General features: G+C 41.5%; 1 protein-coding gene across 3 annotated transcripts in view; it reads right to left on the reverse strand.

Moving 5' to 3' along the window:
- The window catches only part of tenm1 (teneurin transmembrane protein 1), a 254,249-nt gene that overhangs the window by 53,491 nt on the left and 176,646 nt on the right, over positions 1–24,112 (reverse strand). For 2 of the 3 annotated variants that reach the window (XM_077577571.1, XM_077577570.1), the window contains exons 20-22: positions 21,246–21,498; positions 20,555–20,575; positions 14,486–14,718 (exon numbers count right to left, since the gene is read on the reverse strand). In XM_077577571.1, coding sequence (XP_077433697.1) covers positions 14,486–14,718; positions 20,555–20,575; positions 21,246–21,498 — 507 coding nt within the window. The remainder of the gene's footprint in view (positions 1–14,485; positions 14,719–20,554; positions 20,576–21,245; positions 21,499–24,112) is intronic. The other variant, XM_077577573.1, reaches the window with a different exon arrangement.

Consider the following 24,112-nt stretch of genomic DNA (forward strand, 5'->3'; position numbering starts at 1 on the left):
TCAAGATTTTTCTCCAAATAAGCAAAATTCAACTGATTGGCTGTAGTCAAATTATTGTAGTACGAAGAGCTGATTACGAATGGACTCTAAAACTTCTAACCACTTAGTTGCGTGTGTCACAATTGAGACAGTGAGAGGTGTGTCAGTACTATCAGTGTCTGCAAACAGAAAGCTAGCATCGCATGAATTAAGATAATTAGTGCTTTTCGCTTAAAAGGAACCCCGGCTATCATGACAAATTTGCTCTATATTATTTATTTGGTAGTTACTAGCAACTATGACCAGTTTAATACATTTTGTAGAAACTTTGTTATTTACTTCGCAACGCACTCAGTGCGTAGTGACGTAGAATGGTGGTAGGCTCTCTGCCGAGCAATGTGAAACGCCTATAAAGAAAGCAAGTTAAGCCTCGTAGCGTTCCTAAAGAAACAACACACAATCGGGAGGGACATCCTCCCCCACGCCGTGCTCCCGTCATTCACCAGACGCATAAAACTGTTTTGATTGTCCCTTTAGTAACTATACGCAGGATTACCTCGCTTTCTTTATACCCATTTCTCATTGCTCGGCAGAGAGCCAGCCGCCATTTTACGTCACTACGCACTGAATGCATTGCGACAAAAACAACAATGGCATACGTACAAATAAAGTTTCTACAAAATGAATTTGAAAAATGAAGCTCATAATTATGTTAGTAACAACCAAATCAATAATATAGAGCAAACTTGTCATGACAATCGGGGTTCCTTGTAACATTGCAACCATGGTACACAGTACATTTCATAGAGTAACTATAATTGGTCCCAGTCTGAACTAGAGTAAACTTTACACTTGCATGGAAGACAGTAAAATATTTGAAAAAAACCTTAACGGTTGAGAAACAATTACAGAACCTTCGGGTTGGGAGATGGCCAATCAACCCACTGAGCCATGCCGGGCTATTGTGTGTCAGTATATCGCTGGCGTCAGGTGGAATCTATACCTCCGACCATTTTTGGTCTCCTTTTGAACACACCAGCAATGTTATCCAATCGTAGGCATGGCATAGATCAAGTGATAGAGTGGCTGTCTCCCAAGCTGAAGGTTGTGAGATTGTTCCTGAGTGAATATACAGTATATATATATATATATATATATATATATATATATATATATATATATATATATATATATATGAATATAGTCTTTTTCAGGGTAAAATTTAGTCTATGAAATTTACTGTGTAATATTGTTGTAAGTTCTATTTCATTTTCAAAGCTTGTAACTATTCCATCTTAGTGTTTTATTGACATACATACACATTTATTTCAACATGATCCGCAAAAATTTGACGCGATACAGTAAATGATATCAGTTTAGGATTCTGCCTCCAATCATTTGGTAAAAACCGCTGCCAGTGGCATTGATAACATTGTGACAAGTGACTAATGTGTGTCTAGCATGTCATTTGGAAATATAATTAAACTTGTATATAATATATTTTTACATTTTTATGCTGATACACATACTGTAGGTACATGCACATGCAGTGGAAAAGCTTAGGAAGAAAAATACATTCACCCATCCATTTTGTATACTACTTATCCTGTTCATGGTTGTGGGAAGCTGGAGCCTATCCCAACTGACTTTCGGTGAAAGGCAAACTACACCGTCAGACTGATTGTCAGTCAATTGCAGGGCACAATCCCCGCCCCCAAAAATAAAAAATAAAAAATAAAAAAATAAAATAAATACAAGCAATGGAAAAAGTTCACTCATGCTGGTTTCTTCGTGTAAGCCATTTGTGGTCCATTCAAGGGTAATGAATGAATTGATAAATGTTATCACGGTGAGTGCACGTCAAATTTTCCATTTGCGTGAATGAACACTATTCACTTTCTCTCACAGCACATGACCTGTATGATGGAATGAAGGTCCAACCTGACTCTCTTACGACTAACTTCACGTCCAATGTTCAAGGTCATTTGGGAATTCCCATTGAGAACATGCGCTCTAAAGTGAGAGAGCATGGATTATTTACAGAAACGTTCTTGCTCTAGGATCACAATGCACTACACTTAAAAGGAGTATACTGTATGTTTTTTTTGGGGAGTGAGTGAATCGCTTTAATATTCCACCACTTCTGTCAGAAATGCTCACGTCAGCCATTGCACACTGTCTGGCTGAGAAAAATTCAGCAATAAATATACAAACACAATGCGAACCACATCCTTGCAATTCGTTTTCCTGTCATACAAAAACTGCACACTGCCTTGACAGGTCCTCAGTGGATTACAATGTGTAGCGGGCTTGGCTGGATGCTGTTTGCTTGGCCCTGCTTTTGCCGCTGGCAAATTCTTCTTATTCTCAGCATAGGTTTTCTAAGAAACACGTTGTGGGTAATGCTTCCTGCTGTAGCACAAAACAACATGCTTTTTTTTATAATAATATAATAATAAATATCAAGAGGAAAAAACACTGTCGTATAACTAGTATGACCTAATGATGTCATTATTATCAGAAGGTATGCAGTTGTTTTCCTTAATGGTGTGATTAATTCATGAATGCATCATTAATGCAAGAATGTCTGGGGGCAATGGCAAAAGCTCGGTCAATGTGAAATGAAATACATACAAGAGGAGGTTGTTAAAAATTGCGTTCTATTTTACACACTCCCGGAGCTAAAAAATAGAGCTAGCATGATCAGATGCACTTATTTTGAAAGGAACAAAAACAATGATGTTGACCTCTCTTTCTTTCTCTCTATCTACTTCATTCACTTTTTTCATTCACCATAGACTTCACATTATTTTAATTCTTGATTGCATTTAATCTCCCTTTTTCGTCCCTTTCACTCTATTATTCGAATCCACTCACCCGCTCCCTCTATCTTTCTCTGGCATGTGAAACAATCACCACACTAAACCTTACGAGAGCAAGCAGTAGAATAACAATGGTATACAAGCATTAGCACATTATAATAGCGAGCAGCTGCTATGAAGTCAACATGGCCATAGGGGATGTTGTAGCTTCTCTGCAGTGACCCGCAAATACATTTTGGCAAGGGTTGATTTGGAAAATATAAGGCTGAAATGAATTGCGAACTTTCATGAATATCCTCCCTCGCACACATCCGCTGCTGTATACCGGCACCCTGCTGTTTCATAGTGATGCCTACATTTGCAAGAAGCATCAAATGTTTGATCAGATTATTCAACGTGTGAGGTTATTCATTCAGCTAAGCGCTTACAGTATACTGTATCTCAACCCCCAGAAGAGGTAGGTGCTGAAAGCATGAGGTTTTGTGGCCGACAAAACCTGTGCCATCTGAAACATTTATGACTAACTGAGTTATGTTATTTCCTTTTGTTTCGTTAAACTCCCTTCAGTGGTATGGTGGTCGTCTCTCAATCTACAGGTGCTAGGTTTGTTCCCATGCCATTGTGACCATGTCAAAGTATCCTTGAGCAAAATACTGAACCCCCATTTGCTCCTGATGCTGCGTCGTCAGTAGGTGAATGGGTAGTTGAATGTAAAGCGCTTTGAGGGCCTTGCAATGTGGAATAGCACTATACAAATGAAGTACCATTTACCATTTGAACATATTGAAAACCATGTGCACTTTTTTCATTCATACTCAGTATACTCTTGTCGAGAGCCTAGCAGCTGCAGATCTGAGAGAGATGAGGCCCAGTGTGTGCGTTTGTTTGTTTAGAGAAAAGCAAGACTCAGAGAATGAAGACAAAAAGAAACAACACAGGAGAAAAGGGTCAGTGTGCACGAGGGAGAATTGAGGAGGCAGCATGTCAGCCGCTGATAAGGGCATTAGTCTGCCCCCTGTGGGTCACTGGGGGAGATTGACACTGCAGTTGCACTACTTTGCAGATGCGCATGTGCACACGCCAACACACACACAGTGTCTGCCTGATTTTCTCAATTCAATTAGAAGAATATTTATGCAGCACAGAAGTCACTGAAGTCAGACGAGGGCCTGGCTCTTGGGTTGAAGTCAAGGCACTTGCCGTGCCTTCACAGACCTTGCGGGAATAGAAAGTCACCTTCCCCAACAAGTTGTCAACATAAAACTGTTGAAGGGGAAGTCAACCCAAAGATTTGACTTGTTCTATGGAGCACCAATAGTCTAAACAAGGTATTCGGATTAATAATGCATATGTGGAGTAGAATATAAATGAAGCAGTCAAATCCACCTGTTTTTATCTATCCTTTTATCAATTTTGCAACTTGCTGTCAACTGAAAATGACATCAAAGTTGTTCAGGGCTCGGGTAATGACAAATCATTGTGAATGTCACATGACCAAGCTCAGAAAACAGAGAGTGAAAGGTGTGCTTAGAAAGGTGTGCTGTGATTGGTCATTACCTGAGCCCTGATGTAATTTTCAGTTGACAGCAAGTGGCAAAATGGCAGCCACCTAAGACGGATAAAAATGGGCGGATTTTGAAGCTTAATTCATTGGCTCCCAGCAACGTATACATAGGTTCTATTTTAAATGTTGTGTCCCAAAGGCGTATTTCTATGTTTTTTGAAATTATTATTATTTTTTATGCTAGCGCATACAGTAGGCTTTGATGCAGCCTCGCAACTGCAAAGAACGGTTGAAGAAATGGTACTTATTACACAAACGGCCAGCAGGTGGCAGCAGAGCAAAAAAGATCAACCAGAGCCATGTTGAAAAAAACATCTCTTTTACTCACATTTCGAAATTGATTTGTGAATAATGATGAAACTTGGCTATATTCTAATGCAAATTGCTGCAAAACTGAAACTGATAAAAATATATATAGATTTTTTCCTGATGAAAGAAGAGACTCTAATCTTTCTTTTGGTAGGTTCCATGTTTTATAGCGATAGAACACAGTATTCCGTGGGCCTTGCAAAATCAGTCAAAATCCAGTAAAACAGCTGGGTGAAGGGGCTTGTTTTAGTGAAAATGGCTGGGAGTGAATGAGTTAAACCATATTCCACAAACACAGTATTAAGCAGAATAACGTGTTAAGATTAGTGGGGCCTGCCTAGAACATAAAGAAAAAAATGGTTTGGCTTTCTTTTTAAAAAACAAAAACAAAAACAAAACTGTGCATACTTGGGTTAATTGCGTACTTTCTGTCATTTAGTAGAATTGTTTTTATTTGTTCTGTTTGTCACTATATGTTACTGGCATAGATAGTTAAACAAAAATACATTACTTGCAATAAAAAATTTCTGGAATGAGTGAAACTGAATAATTTCCCATTGCGCACCTGATGATCTCAGATGGCACACTAAAATCACTGGTCTACATATCAATCACTCATCTTGTGTTTAATTTTACATGCACACAGCTCTTACTTACAACAAATGAATCATCCTCTCGTGTTGTGAACTGAAAGAGTGCAAAGATATGTGCTAAGGCTGTTGCATCTCAAGGGAATTTGTCTCTTTCATGTCAGACATGGGATCCATCTTAAATGGAACGAGGCCTTTTATTTGCCGAGCTAATTGACAGCGGGGGCACAAATGGAGCCAACTCTAAACAATGCTCCAGATCTTGTATTCAAAAATGAGTGTCTGAAGGACATCTAATCTGTGCGTTTCATGCTTATAATATTGCACAGCAGCAGTGCTCTCAATCGGGCTGCATCTTGTTGGCCAAATCTAAATCATGGATTACTGTAACAACTGTTTGCAATGTTGTCACACGTGCCAGAGCAATCCTACTGCAGCTATGTCAACAAACGGATGATCCATTGATGGCACATGGAAAAGTTTTGAAAGAGGAGGAAGGAAGCACACCGGGGGACATAGGACAAGATCAATGCCAGAGAATTACAGAGAGCCATCTTGGGAAAGAACAGACAGATATTTCTCCGTGATTCTAACACTTATTATCATTGGTTAGAGGCTGAAGGGATGAAGAGGAGCATGAGCGTGGGCTGTGGCAGATGGATGACGAGGTACCAGGAGGCTTCGGGCGGAAACCTCCAGAGCCTTACTAAGTTGGTTAGTCAGAGTGCAACGGCCACACAAGACTCCGTGAAGCGCAACGAGTTAAAGAGTATAAAATACCTGACCATGAGGGAACAGGAGGAGTCTTGGGAGGCAATGTTCTATATTGCTGCATAAAAGAATGAAAACAGAATGTTCTGCAGCAACATATAATGAGCATAATAGGCTTTGGATCAGCTGTCAAATTAGAGAAGGAATCTGCTCCAATATTTTATTTTCACATCTTGTTCTCTCGCATAAGTATGTTATCAAAATATGAACTATACTTCGTGATCCTGTGACATTTGAAGCACAGACACATTGTTTAACGCACCATACATAGACTGGCTGTCTGCCTCACTCTGCATTGCATGCACAAGCTGAGAGTGACTGACATAGGGGGATGATGGCTGACAGGGCCGTGCCTCAATCTCATGTGCCGTATGGGAAGCCAAAAGGTGGCCGAGTGTGTGGGTGTGACTGAGGAGGACAGTTATGATTTCTTCTTGGTAGCATATATTTTCTTCAAAATTACAGTCCCCACTGGCCCAACCAAGTTAGTCCTGTTTGGGCCCTCCTCTCATCTGATAGTTGCTGGATAATGACCTTATTATGGTTGCGCTTCCTCGGCTTGTCAGTCCTGGCCTGCAAAAGTTGTTCTAGTTTGGGGCAAAATGAGGAAACAAAAATACATTATACTCAAAAGCTGACACATAAGTCATTCTTTCTTATCAAGCACAACACTATGGGTTTATTTTCTGCAATACATGCACACTGCAAATTTCCCCATTGTGGGGCTAACAAAGGTTACCTTATTAGATTAGGTAGGATGAACAAGAATAGAGGTAACGAGCTAATTTAGTAGGCTTTTGATGATGGTGAATCTGCCTTTTTTCCTTCTTTGAGCCAACACAAGACCTTGCTTCCACTCAAGTGTCACAAATGTAATTTTCAAGACAAAAAAAAACTCTCCATGTGAACTAATTCTCATTTCGCTCCACCTGAAGTTGTGTAATACCCAAAAGCGTACATTAGCTCAACACCGACTGTGAACTCTCTTAGTAACTACATTTACATGCAGTCAATAACTCTTTCAAAAAACAATATTTGGCTATATTTCGGTTTTGAAAGGCCATGTTAATGCACAAAAACCCAAATATGCCCAAATAACACTCTTGGGTTACCTTTTTTCTAACCTTAATATTTGGTCATCTAAACACAGCTGGAATACTTCCTTTGAACGAAAAATTGTTTTGTGTTCTGCGCATGCTATATTCACACGGAATCTTGGTCTTTTGTGTACAGGAACTACTTGTTTTTTTTTTTTCTGGAGAGAACTACTTGTATGTGCGGCGGCTATCTTACATTGCCACTCGTTAAGCAAGACTAACTCGAATACAGTGATTTCTCAGTGGTGATTTCATGTTACTTTCTGTCTCTACAGCAAAAATGCCACAGTGTATACATATTAGGTTTCTCAGGGGATTAAAATTGTAATTGATCACATGACTTCAATAGACCCCTCCGTGAGTCATCACCTTATCGTGGTGGAGGTTTGCGTGTCCGAATGAGCCTGGGAGCTATGTTGTCCGGGGCTTCATGCCCCTGGTAGGGCCACCCAAGGCAAACAGGTCCTAGGTGAGGGACCAGACAAAGCATGGCTCAAACGACCCCAATGACGAACACAAATCTTGGATCTTCGTTTCCCTTGCCCGGACGCGGGTCACCGGGGCCCCCCTCTGGAGCTAGGCCTGGAGGTGGGGCTCGAAGGCGAGCGTCTGGTGGCCAGGCCTATACCCATGGGGACCGGCCGGGCACAGCCCGAAAAGGCAACATGGGTCCCCCTTCCCATGGGCTCACCACCGGTGGAAGGGGCCAAAGGGGTCGGGTGCACAGTGAGTTGGGTGGCAGCCAAAGGCGGGGGCCTTGGCGGTCTGACCCCCGGCTACTGAAGCTAGCTCTGGGGACATGGAATGTCACCTCTCTGACAGGGAAGGAGCTCGAGCTGGTGTGCGAGGCTGAGAAGTTCCGACTAGATATAGTCGGACTCACCTCCACACACGGCTTGGGTTCTTGTACCAATCCTCTCGAGAGGGGCTGGACCCTCTTCCACTCTGGAGTTGCCCACGGTGAGAGGCGCAGAGCAGGTGTGGGCATACTCATTGCCCCCTAGCTAGCAGCCTGTACGTTGGGGTTTACCCCGGTGAATGAGAGGGTAGCCTCCCTCCGCCTTCGGGTGGGGGGACGGGTCATGACTGTTGTTTGTGCTTATGCACCGAACAGCAGCTCAGAGTACCCACCCTTTCTGGAGTCCTTGGAGGGTGTGCTGGAGAGCGCACCCCCTGGGGACTCCCTCGTTCTACTGGGGGACTTCAACGCTCACGTGGGTAATGACAGTGAGACCTGGAGGGGCGTGATTGGGAGGAATGGCCCCCCCGATCGAAACCCGAGTGGTGTTTTGTTATTGGACTTCTGTGCTTGCCACGGACTGTCCATAACGAACACCATGTTCAAACACAAGAGTGTCCATATGTGCACCTGGCACCAGGACACCCTAGGCCGTAGTTCGATGATCGACTTTGTAGTCGTGTCATCGGACTTGCGGCCGTATGTGTTGGACACTCGGGTTAAGAGAGGGGCGGAGCTGTCAACTGATCCCCACCAGGTGGTGTGTTGGCTCCGATGGCGGAGTAAGATGCCGGTCCGACCAGCCAGGCCCAAACGTACTGTGAGGGTCTGCTGGGAACGTCTGGCAGAATCCCCTGTCAGAAAGAGTTTCAACGCCCATCTCCGGCAGAGCTTCTCCATTGTCCCGGGGGAGGCGGGGGACATTGAGTCCGAGTGGACCATGTTCCGCGCTTAAATTGTTGAGGCGGCCGATCGGAGCTGTGGCCGTAAGGTGGTTGGTGCCTGTCGTGGCGGCAATCCTCGAACCCGCTGGTGGACACCAGCGGTAAGGGATGCCGTCAAGCTGAAGAAAGAGTCCTATCGGGCCTTTTTGGCCTGTGGGACTCCGGAGGCTGCTGACGGGTACCGGCTGGCCAAGCGGAATGCGGCTTTGGCGGTCGCTGAGGCAAAAACTCGGACATGGGAGGAGTTCGGTGAGGCCATGGAAAACGACTTCCGGACGGCTTCGAGGAAATTCTGGTCCACCTTCCGGCGTCTCAGGAGAGGAAAGCAGTGCACCGTTAACACTGTGTATAGTGGAGACGGAGTGCTGTTGACCTTGACTCGGGACGTCGTGAACCGGTGGGGAGAGTACTTCGAAGACCTCCTCAATTCCACCAACACGCCTTCCTTTGAGGAAGCAGGGTCTGGGGACTCTGAGGTGGGCCCCCCTATCTCTGGGGTCGAAGTCGCCGAGGTGGTTGGAAAGCTTCTCGGTGGCAGGGCCTCGGGGGTGGATGAGATCCGCCCGGAGTTCCTAAAGGCTCTGGATGTTGTGGGGCTGTCGTGGTTGACACGTCTCTGCAGCATCGCGTGGACATCGGGGACGGTGCCTCTGGATTGGCAGACCGGGGTGGTGGTTCCCCTTTTTAAGAAGGGGGACCGGAGGGTGTGTTCCAACTTCAGAGGGATCACACTCCTCAGCCTCCCAGGTAAGGTCTATTCAGGGGTGCTGGAGAGGAGGGTCCGTCGGGAGGTCGAATCTCGGATCCAGGAGGAGCAGTGTGGTTTTCGTCCCAGCCGTGGAACAGTGGACCAGCTCTACACCCTCAGCAGGGTCCTCGAGGGTGTGTGGGAATTCGCCCAACCAGTCCACAAGTCCACGCTTTGTGGACTTGGAGAAGGCGTTTGACCGTGTCCCTCGGGGAGTTCTGTGGGGGGTGCTTCGGGAGTATGGGTTACCGAGCCCCCTAATACGGGCTATTCGGTCCCTGTACGACCGATGTCAGAGTCTGGTCCGCATTGCCGGCAGTAAGTCGAATTTGTTTCCGGTGAGGGTTGGACTCCGCCAAGGTTGCCCTTTGTCACCGATTCTGTTCATAACTTTTATGGACAGAATTTCTAGGCGTAGCCGAGGCGTTGAGGGGGTCCGGTTTGGTGGCCTCAGCATTGCATCTCTGCTTTTTGCAGATGATGTGGTGCTGTTGGCTTCATCAAGCCGTGACCTCCAGCTCTCACTGGAGCGGTTCGCAGCCGAGTGTGAAGCGGTTGGGATGAGGAAGATGCACCTCCAAATCCGAGACCATGGTCCTCAGTCGGAAAAGGGTGGAGTGCCCTCTCCGGGTCGGGGAGGAGGTCCTGCCCCAAGTGGAGGAGTTCAAGTATCTTGGGGTCTTGTTTACGAGTGAGTGTAGGTTAGAGCGGGAGATCGACAGGCGGATCGGTGCAGCGTCTGCAGTGATGCGGACGCTGTATCGGTCCGTTGTGGTGAAGAAGGAGCTGAGCCGAAAGGCAAAGCTCTCGATTTACCGGTCGCTCTACGTTCCTACCCTCACCTATGGTCACGAGCTGTGGGTCGTGACGGAAATAACAAGATCCCGGATACAAGCGGCCGAAATGAGTTTCCTCCGCAGGGTAGCCGGGCTCTCCCTTAGAGATAGGGTGAGAAGCTCGGTCATCTGAGAGGGACTCAGCGTCGAGTCGCTGCTCCTCCACGTTGAGAGGAACCAGTTGAGGTGGCTCGGGCATCTGGTTCGGATGCCTCCTGGACGCCTCCCTGGGGAGGTGTTCCGGGCATGTCCTACCGGCAGGAGGCCCCGGGGACGACCCAGGACACGCTGGAGAGACTATGTATCTCGGCTGTCCTGGGAACGCCTTGGGTTCCCGTCGGATGAGCTGGCTGAAGTGGCTGGAGAGAGGGAAGTCTGGGCTTCCCTGCTAAAGCTGCTGCCCCCGCGACCCGACCCCGGATAAGCGGAAGAAGACGGACGGACGGACTTCAATAGACTTCACGAGTAATCACAATTTTTTTGGTTTGGTAACATACAAGTTGAAACAAATGTTAAATTAATATGGATCTTTTAGTCATTGATACAGTAATTTAATAATAATTCATAACATTTAGTTAAAATTAAAACCGTACTGTAGAATAAAAGTGTGATATTGATTTGTGTTGAAGTAATTTTTCTAGATGGCATAATTGCATTTGTAAAACAACTCAGTGCATTTTTATTTTCATACTAAGAGCTATCTAATCTTTAACATGAAGTAATTTGTGAAATTATGCACATTTTTAAAATTGCAAAATAGAACTTGACCACAGTCTCCACAAATATATGCATTATTATAAAATGTATTACCTTTCTGCTGCATTGTGACTGAAATTCTCCCAGTACGGGCTTTCCAAGTAAGGGGTGGTCATTATTCACCCGTTAAAAAATTTGGTAACATTGGAACTTTAAATTAATTCAAATAAACACACAAATTTTAACACCCCTAATATATATATACAGTATATATATACATACACACAAGTGACTTTTTAAGACTTTTTTACACCCCGCAAGAACCCTGATATAAGTTTGTGTGTTTGGCGCGCAAACCACTGAAAAAACACAGGCAGAGGTAAAGAAATACAGCGATACAGCAGAAAAGCAATTTTTTTCAGCGAGGAGGAAACCGACTACTTTATTAGTGCGGTGAGTGACATGAATATAATGCTTTTTATTGACCGTAGAAAGTTAAAAGTGGAAATCACGTGTATGTGCGTAATGACTTTGTTCGTGCTTTGCGGTTTATATCGGGATATGTATACGGGAGTAAACTGCTCATGCAAGTATATGGCTTATTGCATATGTTTCAGAAACTGGAATTTTGATCTTAACCTGAATATTGACTGCATGTAAATGTAGCCAATGTGAACTTTTTTTTTTTACACTTTTATTACCTTTACTGTCTTTCTATAGTAAGGTTAATAATACAAGTACCTGGTACATTTATGCAAATAAGTGAGCTCACAACTGCTGATGCTCTTTCTCTAGTATGTAAAGTGCCAATAAGCAGGAATTACATTAAAGCATGAATTGAAATGTTAGGCTTGTCTAATTGTGGCAAAACTATTAACATGCATTTCTACAAAATACTAGGGATAATTGCCATTCAAAAGCATGGACTTTCAAAATTAAACGATTAGAAGGACTTTCACAACAAAGTCAAGGAGAATTTTGGTTCAATAATTGGTAGAGGAATGAACTTTATCCGAATATAACATCACAATATACTGTATTTACATTTAATCTGGTGTGTATGAAATCGTTCTCACATCTATTTTTTCTGTTATTAACTTATTATTTATTGTAAGGGAGCAAGCTAAACTACAGTATGTACACATACAGTCAGTTTTTTTTTCCGGACTCAGCAAAAGTCAGTGCCTCGCCAGCCACAGAATGTACCGCATGCCACTGGTACCACCTTTTGGCAACCTTCTAATACACTGATGTGCCACAACATAATTAGTTAAATAAAGTATCTAAATGGGTGGGCTGGTCACACATTTGTTCATTGATTTGTCCACAGAAAATGTCTTGTTAATAACAGGAATGCAATGGAAATAACTTTTTTTTTTCTCAAACAACACGTTCCTTGTGATAAACCATCCTATTCCAAGGAGAAAGAAAACAGAACACATACTGCTAGATGTTCTCCACTGTTGTCCTTTGTTTAGGCTATGTTTACACTATTCGGAGGGCCACGGAAGCCCCGTTTCAAGTCACCATGAACAAAATGGGTTAATTGTGAGACAATGCGATGAAACGGGATGGGCAAACATGACAGGCTATGATTTCCGTGAATGTCTGGTAAGAGTTTTAATCTGAAAACATTTGCTGTAGCAGTCACGGTGTGAATGAGAAACCTAATTGGCTGGAGCAAAACGGGTGCACACAACTAAACCAGACAGTATGAGAGATTTTCTGGCATCACACACATACACTGTGCAGTGTGTGTGTGTGAATAATGGGCTTTCTTACATTTTTTGGTATTTAGGATTAAAATCTTTACTGTATTTGAATTAGTTGTTGATAGAAAACAAATTATTTAATTAATGGTCACATATTTATTGAAGAGCTATTGAGCCTCACTTGACTCTGCCAGGGATTGTAATGTGCTCCGAAGCTTCCTGACATCCACAAACAATCCAAAGAAAGCCTTGAAAGAACATGAGAAACATGAGGGACCCTATCAGAACGTGACGGGTGAGGTACCGTATCTTGTGGGCGGATATGGTATAAAAGTGTCAGTCACACTTTATGTTGCAAATATACAGAACTACATATGTAGTACATAAAATATGTCACTGATGACAAATATGATTCAGTAAAGCTAAGCTAAACTAGAGGTGTACCATGTTCACATATTTATTTACAAAGATTGTTAAAACAGCAACGTGAAGAGTGTTAAGATAATGCAAAAGAATCATAGTTGCAAGTATAGTTGCAACAAATCCCATTATTGATTTTCTAATTCCTGACTCCCATTACATAAAATATTTTATTTTATTTTTCAGAATAGCACTGCCCCATCAATGAAAAGTCTTTAGCCCTCCACTGAGAGAACAGTTTCTTATAATAAAAATAGTCTTTTCCGAGTAACTATTGACAATATGTGAATTATGTGCACCCCAGAATGCATGCCTCATACATTTTTTTTGCTTGAGTCAACGGGGCAGACTGCTGGGGATAATTGATATTTTTGGCAGCGCACAGTACGATCTTTAAACCAGTAATGCATTATACTATACGCATGAGAGCATCCGTTCAAAGTGCCGTTTGAACAAGCAATGAAGATAATCACTATTGTAAACGATTGCGTGTTGTCGTCAAAACATAACCAGCCATTACATTAATACTTTAGCTGAGAGAATTACAGTACATCCAAACATTATTACAAACCACACTATGATTCATAAACAAATATGTAATATTTATACTTGATTGCTACAGTAATCATCACAGTAAAGTCTTTGCAGTCAGTTAATGAAAATGCACTGCAATAAGGTTTAACTTTAAAGAGCACCATCATGAAACAAAATATTGTTCTGTCATATGTGAAACAACTCAGGATCTTCTTTCTACAAATGTAAGTGACAATTTGTTTTTGTAAAATTATTACATTCAGGGTTGTAGTCTGCCTTTCGCTGTAGTCAGCTGGGATAGATTCCAGCTGCCTGTAACCCTCAATAGAATGACCGGTATAGAAAATAAATGGTTGAATGGACATCATGACTCTTTATAGACAGCATAGCTCTTCCACACTAAACTTATATAACTATGCCTTTATGGACATTGGTTTATCAGTCATGCTAGGATAGAAAATTAATTTCCCCAAACTTTATACACTTAGAAATGTTTGGACTTTTGTTAGTTTTCAGTCAGCTTCACTGACCAATATGCTAATAAAAGATCTAGATTCAGTCCCCGGGTACTGTTCCTCCAAAAAAGGGTTCCATGCAGAAAACAAACCTTTAATCTTGACTCCTACATACAGTATATGTGTCCATACAGTGCAACAAGAATAACCTTGGCAACAATGGGTGTACCAGTCAATTAGTAAGAACATTGTCTGTGACAAGATCTTACCTCGGGGGTTATTGAGTGCAGCTTCAGTGGCCTTCCTGCCCTCTCCACAGTGGCTCTGGTCAAAGGGCAAACACTGCTCCCCAGTCCCAGCTACCACCTCCAGGTTGCGTGACGGATCTTTCGGCTGACCAAGGTTCCTCACCCTGTACACTCTGCGACTGCTGGTGTCCGACACATAAAGAACTTCTCCCATTGGGTCCATGGCTAAGTAGTATTTATGGGCCGGGCTGGTGCTATTGAGGACAGGTCAGCGGAGAGCAAAGTTAGAAAAGTGCAACACTTTTACAGAGTACATTCAAGTCTGCAATTACTCATGGCCTGAGTAAATTTTGATTTAGTAGTGTATTTTTGAGGCAGGAAATGATATGTGAAAGTGGCAAGTGTGTGAGACATTGTGCTAAGACAATTTTTTCCCCATAAACACATTTTGACAAAATACTGTTGATCTGTCAAAATTGTATTAATGTAATTGTAAAGGTATTGTTGGCTATGATCATATACAATTTCAATATGATTAAATTATTTACATAATATAAATCACGCGCAAATCAGGTCTAACAAGCTCAGCAGCTGCTCCTCCCCCACCCCCACAGCCTCACAGGCATGAGTAACTGGGTGGGATTCATCCATTCGGCAGGGCAGTATGCATTCTAGCGAGGCGTACGTCGGCACTGTGCGTGGGTGAGCTGGTCGGATGGGGCAGCTGTGCACAGTGGTGAGAATGACCTGAGCACCAAATCACCACTGCACACTCAACTCTACTTGCGTCTGTCTACAGGCAAAGCAAAGGAAAGAACATTTGCCCAAAATAAGCTTTGCTTTCAGTCACGACTGGACACTCACTTTGAAATGTTTCTTATTGGCAAATAAGGCATATAACCAAGAGCAGGCAAATTTATTAGATTCACTCACCTCAGAACAAGCAGCCTACTGAGATGTGAATTCTGGTCTTAACGCTATATAACAGATTGGTTATAATTGTACCCCATTACAGTATATTTAAGTCGTTAGGTGATCATATTTGTGTTAAGAAAGCATGGCATCCACATATTTGAAATATTACCCTTTACACTCTTTACAATATTACTCTTGATTTACATAAACACATAAGCCTATTTAAACTTAGTACTATAACAAGTAATTAACACCATTTTCATTTTCCATTTCAATTTGAACAAAGGATAACTGTTATGTCAGCTATACTGCAGATGAATGAAAACACTGATTATGTCCATGACTTAAAGTGTACGCATTTTTTATTTACACTGGTTGTATTAAAGCAAGCTTGTAATAGCTCCCATAACATAATTGTCGAGATGCCGTAACATCTAATGTTTGCAGCAATGTTCACCGGCGAGGAGCAAAGCCGTGAATGCTGTCTCAGTTCAACCGATTCCCCTGATGAAATGCAGCATTTTTTGAAGAATCCGAGTCGATCACGCAACTCCCCAGAGTCAATACTCATGGAAAGTCTATCAATCCGTGATTGGCGACGCCCGTTTGCTGACGAACGAGATGAGACTGAAGGAGGTGCTGTCATGTATGCAAATATGAAAGCCGGGTCAGGTTATATCATTTCCTTTTAAATAAATACTAATAAATAAATAATCGGGTGGCACGGTGGATGACTGGTTAGCACGTCCACCTCCCAGTGCAGAGGACGTAAGATCGAGTCCGGGTTTCGGCCTTCCTGGGTGGAGTTTGCATGTTCTCCCCGTGCTTTCGTGGGTTTTCTCCGGGTGCTCCGGTTTCCTCCCACATCCCAAAGACATGCATGGCAGGTTAATTGAACACTCCAAATTGTCCATAGGTGTGATTGTGAGTGTGGATGGTTGTTCGTCTCTGTGTGCCCTGTGATTGGCTGGCAACCAGTTCTGGGTGTACCCCGCCTACTGCCCGAAGCCAGCTGGGATAGTTAATTTCTCTCTGTGAGCACTATAAACACTCAGACATGGTATTGATGTGATCATGTGTGTTAAATTTTTCATATTACTTCAAATAAGAAGTTAGCAAGGTGGTCCTTCAGTATAGTCATTAGAATTGATACATATCAAGCAATGTGTTACAAAACATTTCATTCTTAGCACACAGACCATGAACACTTCTCACAAAGAAAATGTTGGCTTGTTTGTCAGGTAGAGTTAATGATTCTCTTTTAGCCATGTACAGTATGGATGGAAAGGTGAACGTCAGCTCAGTTTGGAGAAATACATTATTATTATTTTTTTTTAAATAAAATTATATCCATCCATTCATTTTCTGAACCACTTATTCCTCACAAGGGTCGCGGGGCTGCTGGAGCTTATCCAAGCTGTCTTGAGGCAGTAGGCGGGGTACACCCTGAACTGGTTGCCAGCCAATCACAGGGCACACATAGACAAACAACCATTCACACTCAATCGCACCAAGGGACAATTTAGACTCTCCAATTAACCTACCATGCATGTTTTTCGGAATGTGGGAGCAAACCCACGCAGGCACGGGAGGAACATGCAAACTCCACCCAGGAAGGCCACAGCCTAGATTCAAACGCACGACCTATGCATTAAGAGGCGGGCGTGCTAACCAGTCATCCACAACAAAAAAATAAATACAAATAAATTATATATATATATATATATATATATATATATATATAGGCTGGAATATAGGACTGTACAGTTTTTGACCGTTTGTCCCTTTTCATTTTAATTGAATAACCCTGATATAATCAAACCACTTGAAGCATTCAAATGCATATTGATATTAACCTAAACATTCTTAGCTCATACAGAAAACTAATGCAGCCCAGACCAGGGTCTGTCAGTCATTGGAGTCCATTAAGCGTAAAACTGTTTGCAGAACTCTGCACTGAATCACACATGCATAATTTAAACTTGATCCAAGGAGAGTTTTTCACCGAGTTTCAAAGTGTGTCACTGTTCTGTGCGGCATAAAATATTTGTTGGGCCTCTTAAAGTTTCAGGAAGCATTGCCGGTGCACAGAGCTGATTACAAATCACTTGACTGTCTTTTTTCTAAATTAGATGCTCATCTCAAAAGGCATGTAGCCAATTAAAGAGGAATGAACACAACAACCAAATAAGAAATAATGTCACTGTAGCCTCTCCTGCTCCATGAACATGTTAAAAAAGAAAAAGCTATCCAAGCTGATCGACTCGGTCATCTGGACTGTCTTGTTCTCAGACTATATTGCAGAGGACGTCTTCCCCTTGTGTGTTCCTTTTGAAGGCAAAGAACAGACAATGGTTTTACACTGAGTACATCCCATATTGTCTCCCCATGAGGGCACCTTGCTTTAGAAACCCCGCTTACTGATAGACACTTTGCAGGGAAAAACGTGGAGAGGAAAGCTTTGAGAGCTGAATGTGGATGAATAATTAATGCATTTGACTTGGGAGAACAATAGTATAGCATAAAAACGAAATATGCTCCAAACAGTAAAAAGCAGCCATGGAAGCAGGAAGTAAAGGAGAACCCCCCAGGGTGAGGAAAGGGTATCTTAAGTGCCTCCAGAAGAAGACACTCCATGCATTAGGGTTTACAACATTACTTTTCTTGGTCTGACATTTGCAGACAACTGCCTGTCAGATGATCTGACGGCCTGGTATACCGACACCATGTATTGTTTTAAAGGTTTATCATCCATTAATAGAAATATGTATTTTACCAGTTTTGCCATATTCGCAGAAGTATTTACTTCTCAGGTTTAAGTAACTTAGAACATTTGTCCGTTTTGTAATATATGTACAGTGATACCTCAGCTCACAAACTTAATTGGTTCCCAGGAAGTGTGTGTGAGGCGAAAAGTTTGTCTTCCAAACATTTATTTCCCATAGGAAACCATTAAAATGAGAATAATCCGTTCCCAGGTCCCCATAAAACATAATTTTCTACTAAATAAGCCTTAAAACTACACAAAATATACCTTATTTTATATATAATAAATGTGCTATTGTATTGTAATTAAAGAAATACACTGTACTGTATAATAAAGTCGTTTTATTTGCCTTTGTGATGGTACAGTAGTTGATGGCTTGATGGAATGGAGTGGGAGAAGGAGGGAGGGAGGTTAGAAGTTACTGTTTGGAAGGAGAGTCACCTTCCATAAGGACTGTAGGTAACTCAACCTCCGGTGTGGCTTCTCTTCTTTGCTTCTTAGGAGACTCTTTATCCTTTGTGCTGACTAAAAACCTCTTAATTGACACCTGTTGCTTTCTGAGTTGTAAGGTCTTACGAAACTGAGGCATCACATTATCATTCATCATGTTGATGATTCTCATAGCCACAGTCTTTTCTGAATGGTACTGTTCGATAAAAGCCTGCACATCACTCCACTTAGTCAACATGGTCTTGATGCTCTCACTTGATGCTGCAGCCATCTCCTCCTCCTCCTCGACTTAGCGTACTGGTACTGGGACGCTAAGTCACACAAACGCACACCTCGTTCGTGTTTTTCGATTATCTCCTTCTTCTGCTCAACCGTAATTTTCTTTAATGTCTTCTTAGGCTTACCACTAGCCTGTGGTGGGGTCTTTTTCGGTCCCATGATAGCAAAAGTACACTCCAAAATGGTCCAAAATGTCTACCGAACACAAACCACGCCCGCACTCAAAGAAAGGGGGTGACGAACTGGGACGCCGTGAGCGTGCGTCAGCTTCTCGTGATTTCTCGTGTCGCGTGATTTGGTTCGTCCGCCGAAAACTAGTTCGTCAGCTGAGACTATATGCTCGTGAATTTAATGTTCGTGAGACCAAAAGTTTGTGAGCTGAAGAGTTCGTCAGCCGAGGTATTACTGTACTTTGTATTACTTTTCTTTAAAATTGCACAAAATTTTAAGAATTACATTAATTTTCTGTTCTTCTAATTTATAATATTTAAAATTCCTGATCATAAGACGGCCACAAGAAGGTGGTCGATACTGGATTCAGCAACCGTCCTGAGTACCGATAACTTAACAGCCTGATACTGATACCAGGTACTCGGCCATCTCTAATTATTAGATAACAATCTTCAATAACAATCTGCATTAAGAGAGCTACTGGTACTCAACCTTTCCATGTAGTTGCCTGGCTATGGCCAGCTAAACTAAATTTACTATTTTCCTGTCGTCAACGTTAATTGACGTCAACTACGTTTTTTTTTTTCTTTTAATAGGCAGAGCAACGTCTTGGTTGGTTCGCTCTGGTTTCACGAATGAGCTGAAAAAATAAAAAACACCCACTTACTATGGCCAGCAGATGGAAGCATAGTATATATTTTCAATGGAATCCCGTGAATCAAAGCGATTGAAATGACATGATAATATGAATGGCGGATCTTAGGAAGTACAACATTTTCAAGGATTTTGTCAATGGTCAAAGCATTTGACATATTAAGTCTAATTCACAGAGCGTCACTAAACAAAAAAATATTAGTGTCAAAGTCGCTGTTGTGCAAAAAAATTATATTTTTACATACAGCTTGTTTTCTCCTATTTTTTTTCCATTAGGCTTCTAGCTTGGTGTCACTCAAATTACTTATTTTCAAATGGTGATTACTAAAGAATGGAATAAGCTACAATCATAGTTTTTCTCTAATGAGAGAATGGAATTCAATCTTTCATATGGTATGCATCATGTTTACGTAGTCATAGCACACAACATTTTGCCTTGAAAGATGAGGGAGTTAATTACAGGTTAAGCATTACCCGTATTCTAACATTTTCACACTTGCCAACATATGTACTGTATTAATGTTACCCATTGGCCTATGACATTTTAAAACTCTCACTGTCACAAGCAGACATGTTCAGCTTGAAATTCACTAACCATCGATAAAAGTGATACAGATACAGAAAGGTTCAGGTAATAAGACGCTCTGTGTCACGTCTAATTTTCTGTGGACACGGTGGAAAGAGCTCACACTATCAAGGCTCAGAGCCAGCAAAGACTGCATGGCAAAACCAGGCCGTAGGCTTTCTTCATATCAGGATCACAAATAATCAAAAGTCTTGAATTGGGCCATTTGCAATATTAAGTGTGTGTATCAAAGGGAATTCAATGCAATTGGCAGACAAACCCTTCTCACCTGTGTCTGGTGTCCCGGTTCCTGATAAAAAGCCACGATGGAGCATTTAAGAAAAAGCAGAAAAGAAGGCAAATATGTAACTCACAATTCTAGTGAGAACTGAAAACATTTGACAAGCCACAGAAAGTGAGTTTTATTTCCATAAAGAACGATGATTTAAATGGCTGCATTGTTTCATATTAAATATTAATCCAAGCAGGAAGCTGTTTTCTGTTTCTTCTCGCAGGAACGTGAAGTATTAAATATAGTCACCATGAAAGTCTGAAGCAGAAGTATTAGTAAGAAATGCAATAATACCAGTGAATATGAGTTGAGTCACATAAGAAGAACATTTTACAGGACAAATGACAGTGAAATTCCATTGAGGTACTATACTTGAGAAAATCGAGCAATAGAGATTGTAGTGCCTCCAGCACAGCGTGATGTTGTCATAATCCACCACAAGAACATCATTCCGCAGTAAAGACTGGTAGATTAGAGTGTTTAAAGTCGGAAATGTACATACACTACTTCTGCATGAAGACAAACTGAAATAAAAGGTATCACAAACACATATTCTCATGAGAACTAAAGCCACAACTAACTCATAGTGCATGTCTCCATAACTCTCTATAACTATAATAACTATATCTCAATTAATTGTAATGCAATTATGTTCAAACTGCATACTAAAATTCTGCTTGCAACTCACTTTAGTTCCAAAATGGTTCTGGTGTATCCATCTGGATGAACTCTGCGAACGAAGTTGAAGTCCCCAACATAAAGAGAACCATCAGGGCCACTGGACAGTGCCACGGGGGCATAAAGCATCACATCACGGGCTGCACCACTGCAGCTTGGCCCACAGGGGACAGTACGGTAGAATCCGTTTCCCATAACTGTGGTGATAACGGCGGGCTGCTGGGAGAGGTAGACATTTTCCCCATTTCCCTTGTGGAGGATTCCTGTGGATAAAAAAACAAAACAAAAAACAAATGTGTTAATTATGTAATTACTTATAATATACACTTTTAAAATTGGAACACAAAAAGTGGAATTGAGATAGACCCCAGTGGTTTTCCAGGGCGTTCAACAGACAAGGCTTCTAAGTCCCTGACAAATTTGATTACACATTTCTAAAACTAACAAACAATTGCAATAGCTATTAGATGTAACTTACTGTATGTAAAAACAACAACATAATGGAAAAACATAAATTTTGTGAAATGTTAACGAGTGTTCAGTAGAGTTGCACATGTAGGCCAAATGTTAGATCTGGGGCTGCTTAGGAAAGACTTTGTTTTATTGAGAAGGTTGCATTTGATTTTGTAGATCCCATTATTGTTGTTTCCTTTGTTCCTGTGTGTGTGATGAGCTAACTTGTGCTTATTTGCTACATCTGTGTCCGGTTGTCACCCCCTCACTTCTGTCCTTTAATTCCACTGTTTTTGTGATGAGCAGTGTTTCATTGTCAGTTTGTTTTGTGCCCTGTGTTGTGTATTCTACACTACAAGCATTTTTGGTGTGCTTTCACAATATTTTAATAGTTTTTTTTTTGTGTTTAAGTACTGCCAGTAATTCGGGTTGCTGTCTTTTTACCTGACTGACTATCAAGTGAAAGACTTACAGTCTTTAGTATTCTGCCATGCTTTAAGCAGGATAGACATACATTGCCTTGAAAAGGCATTTATAAACCTTGAACATTCTCACATTTTGTGACCTCACAATCATAAACTTGACTGTATTTTGTTGAGATTTTATGTGATAGACCAACACAAAGTAGCACATAATTGTGAAGTGTAAAACAAATGATATATGGTTTTCAAAATTTTAAGTGAATATAAATATGAGAAGTCTATTTTATTTGTCACGCTGTACTCTGATACACCAAGAAACAATCCAGTTGCTTTCAAAAGTCATTTAACTGTTGTAACAAATATTCCCCACAGTTTGGACAGTCACATTGCACCACACCCACACCATGCAGGATGACTCCCACCAATTTTAAACCAATCTCACAGCCCTGCTGTTGTCTGCCAGGCTGGAAGCCCAACCACACTTTTAGGCCATGCGTGCCTCCTATCATTGTCGCAGGCCACAGTGGAAGAGGTATGAACCACAAGTCCAGGACAAGAGTGAGAGTGAGAGCACATTTACGATTTTCGGTAAGTTTTTTCTTGCCAACCTTTTCTCTGAAGCGCCCCCTCTCCACCTGACCGAGCCATGAGTCTTCGCATCAAACCTCTATGCTAGTTGTTTCATTCGTTGAGCTTTATCGTAGTATAGCATCCTTTGTTGTCTTTTGTATCTCCAAACAGAAGTAGATATTAAACAATATCCATATAAAAACACTTGTGTGTGTCTTTGTGTACTTGAATTAAAGTCAGAAACCTGTATTCTCGAAAACACAAAGTTATTTACAGATTTATAGAGGTTTTTCTTCCTTTTTCCTGATAAATAAGGATTTGTTTACCTTAAAGAATATTCATGTTATAATGACCTCGTCATAGTCCAGAACTAAATCCCATTGAGAGTCTGTGCCAAGACTTGAAAATTGATTTTCACAGATGATCTCCATCCGGTCTGGCGGAGCTTTTTTCTTTTCTTTTTCAAATAATGGACACAAATCTCAGCGTCTAAATGTTCACCGTAGTTGCTAGGCACCACAACACTAACAAACAATATTTTTATAAATAATAGAACCTGGCACAAAAACAGCAAATATGTGTTTTTCTGTGGATAACACAGGATAGGTCTCCCCCACACACAAAAAAATAAATAAAAAAACAGAATAGGCAAATTTACGAATAGCAGTCCGCACCAGTGCAAGAGCTCACCAATCACCCCCCTGTTGTGGCATTATAGGAGAATGACAGCAGCTCAGCATTTGTTTTTGAAATAATAGGAAGCATCCACAATAGTTATTCTTTCAGTCAGTCAGCCACTTTTATGACTGATGCTGCAGGAATCATATCAGGCAGCCTAACAAATCACTATTTTATGATATCAGTAGCAAATAAAAAGACAAACATACGTATCAGGTGATGGAATAAAAAAAACATGATTTTGGTGTTGGAAAATCTGTTAGAAAATGTCTTTTGGACGGCCCAGTCCAGTGACCTGCTGCCGCCACACGCTGATGCACAGCTGAACTTTTACACAGCCCCTGCTCTCTGTAATTACTACTCATGTGTTTTAATGTAGCCAAATTCATTATACAGTTGGTTGCATTTGCATTTTATTGTGTTTCTATTGTCAGACAATGGTGTGAGCACGCTGCATTTATTTATTTATTTTCACAGTCCATTTGCTAACTACCAATGCTGGTGCAGTGCAGTGATAAACTGATTATACAATCACAAAGACCTTTACCAAAACCAACATGGACTCAAGTGATCTGCCTGTACTGTTGACATTTAAAATTAGGAATTACAGAAAAAGTAAAGCGCAACCTTACACTTACTTGGTTTATTAGGTCTTCTTTTAGCATTTTTAAGTAATGCCAAAAAGCAGCTTTTTGAAGCTCAACATTTTACAGAAATACATATATACTGGTATGTAAGATTAAATAGCTCTTTG

Source organism: Vanacampus margaritifer, chromosome 10 (genome assembly GCF_051991255.1).
Source record: "Vanacampus margaritifer isolate UIUO_Vmar chromosome 10, RoL_Vmar_1.0, whole genome shotgun sequence".
NCBI lineage: Eukaryota > Metazoa > Chordata > Actinopteri > Syngnathiformes > Syngnathidae > Vanacampus > Vanacampus margaritifer.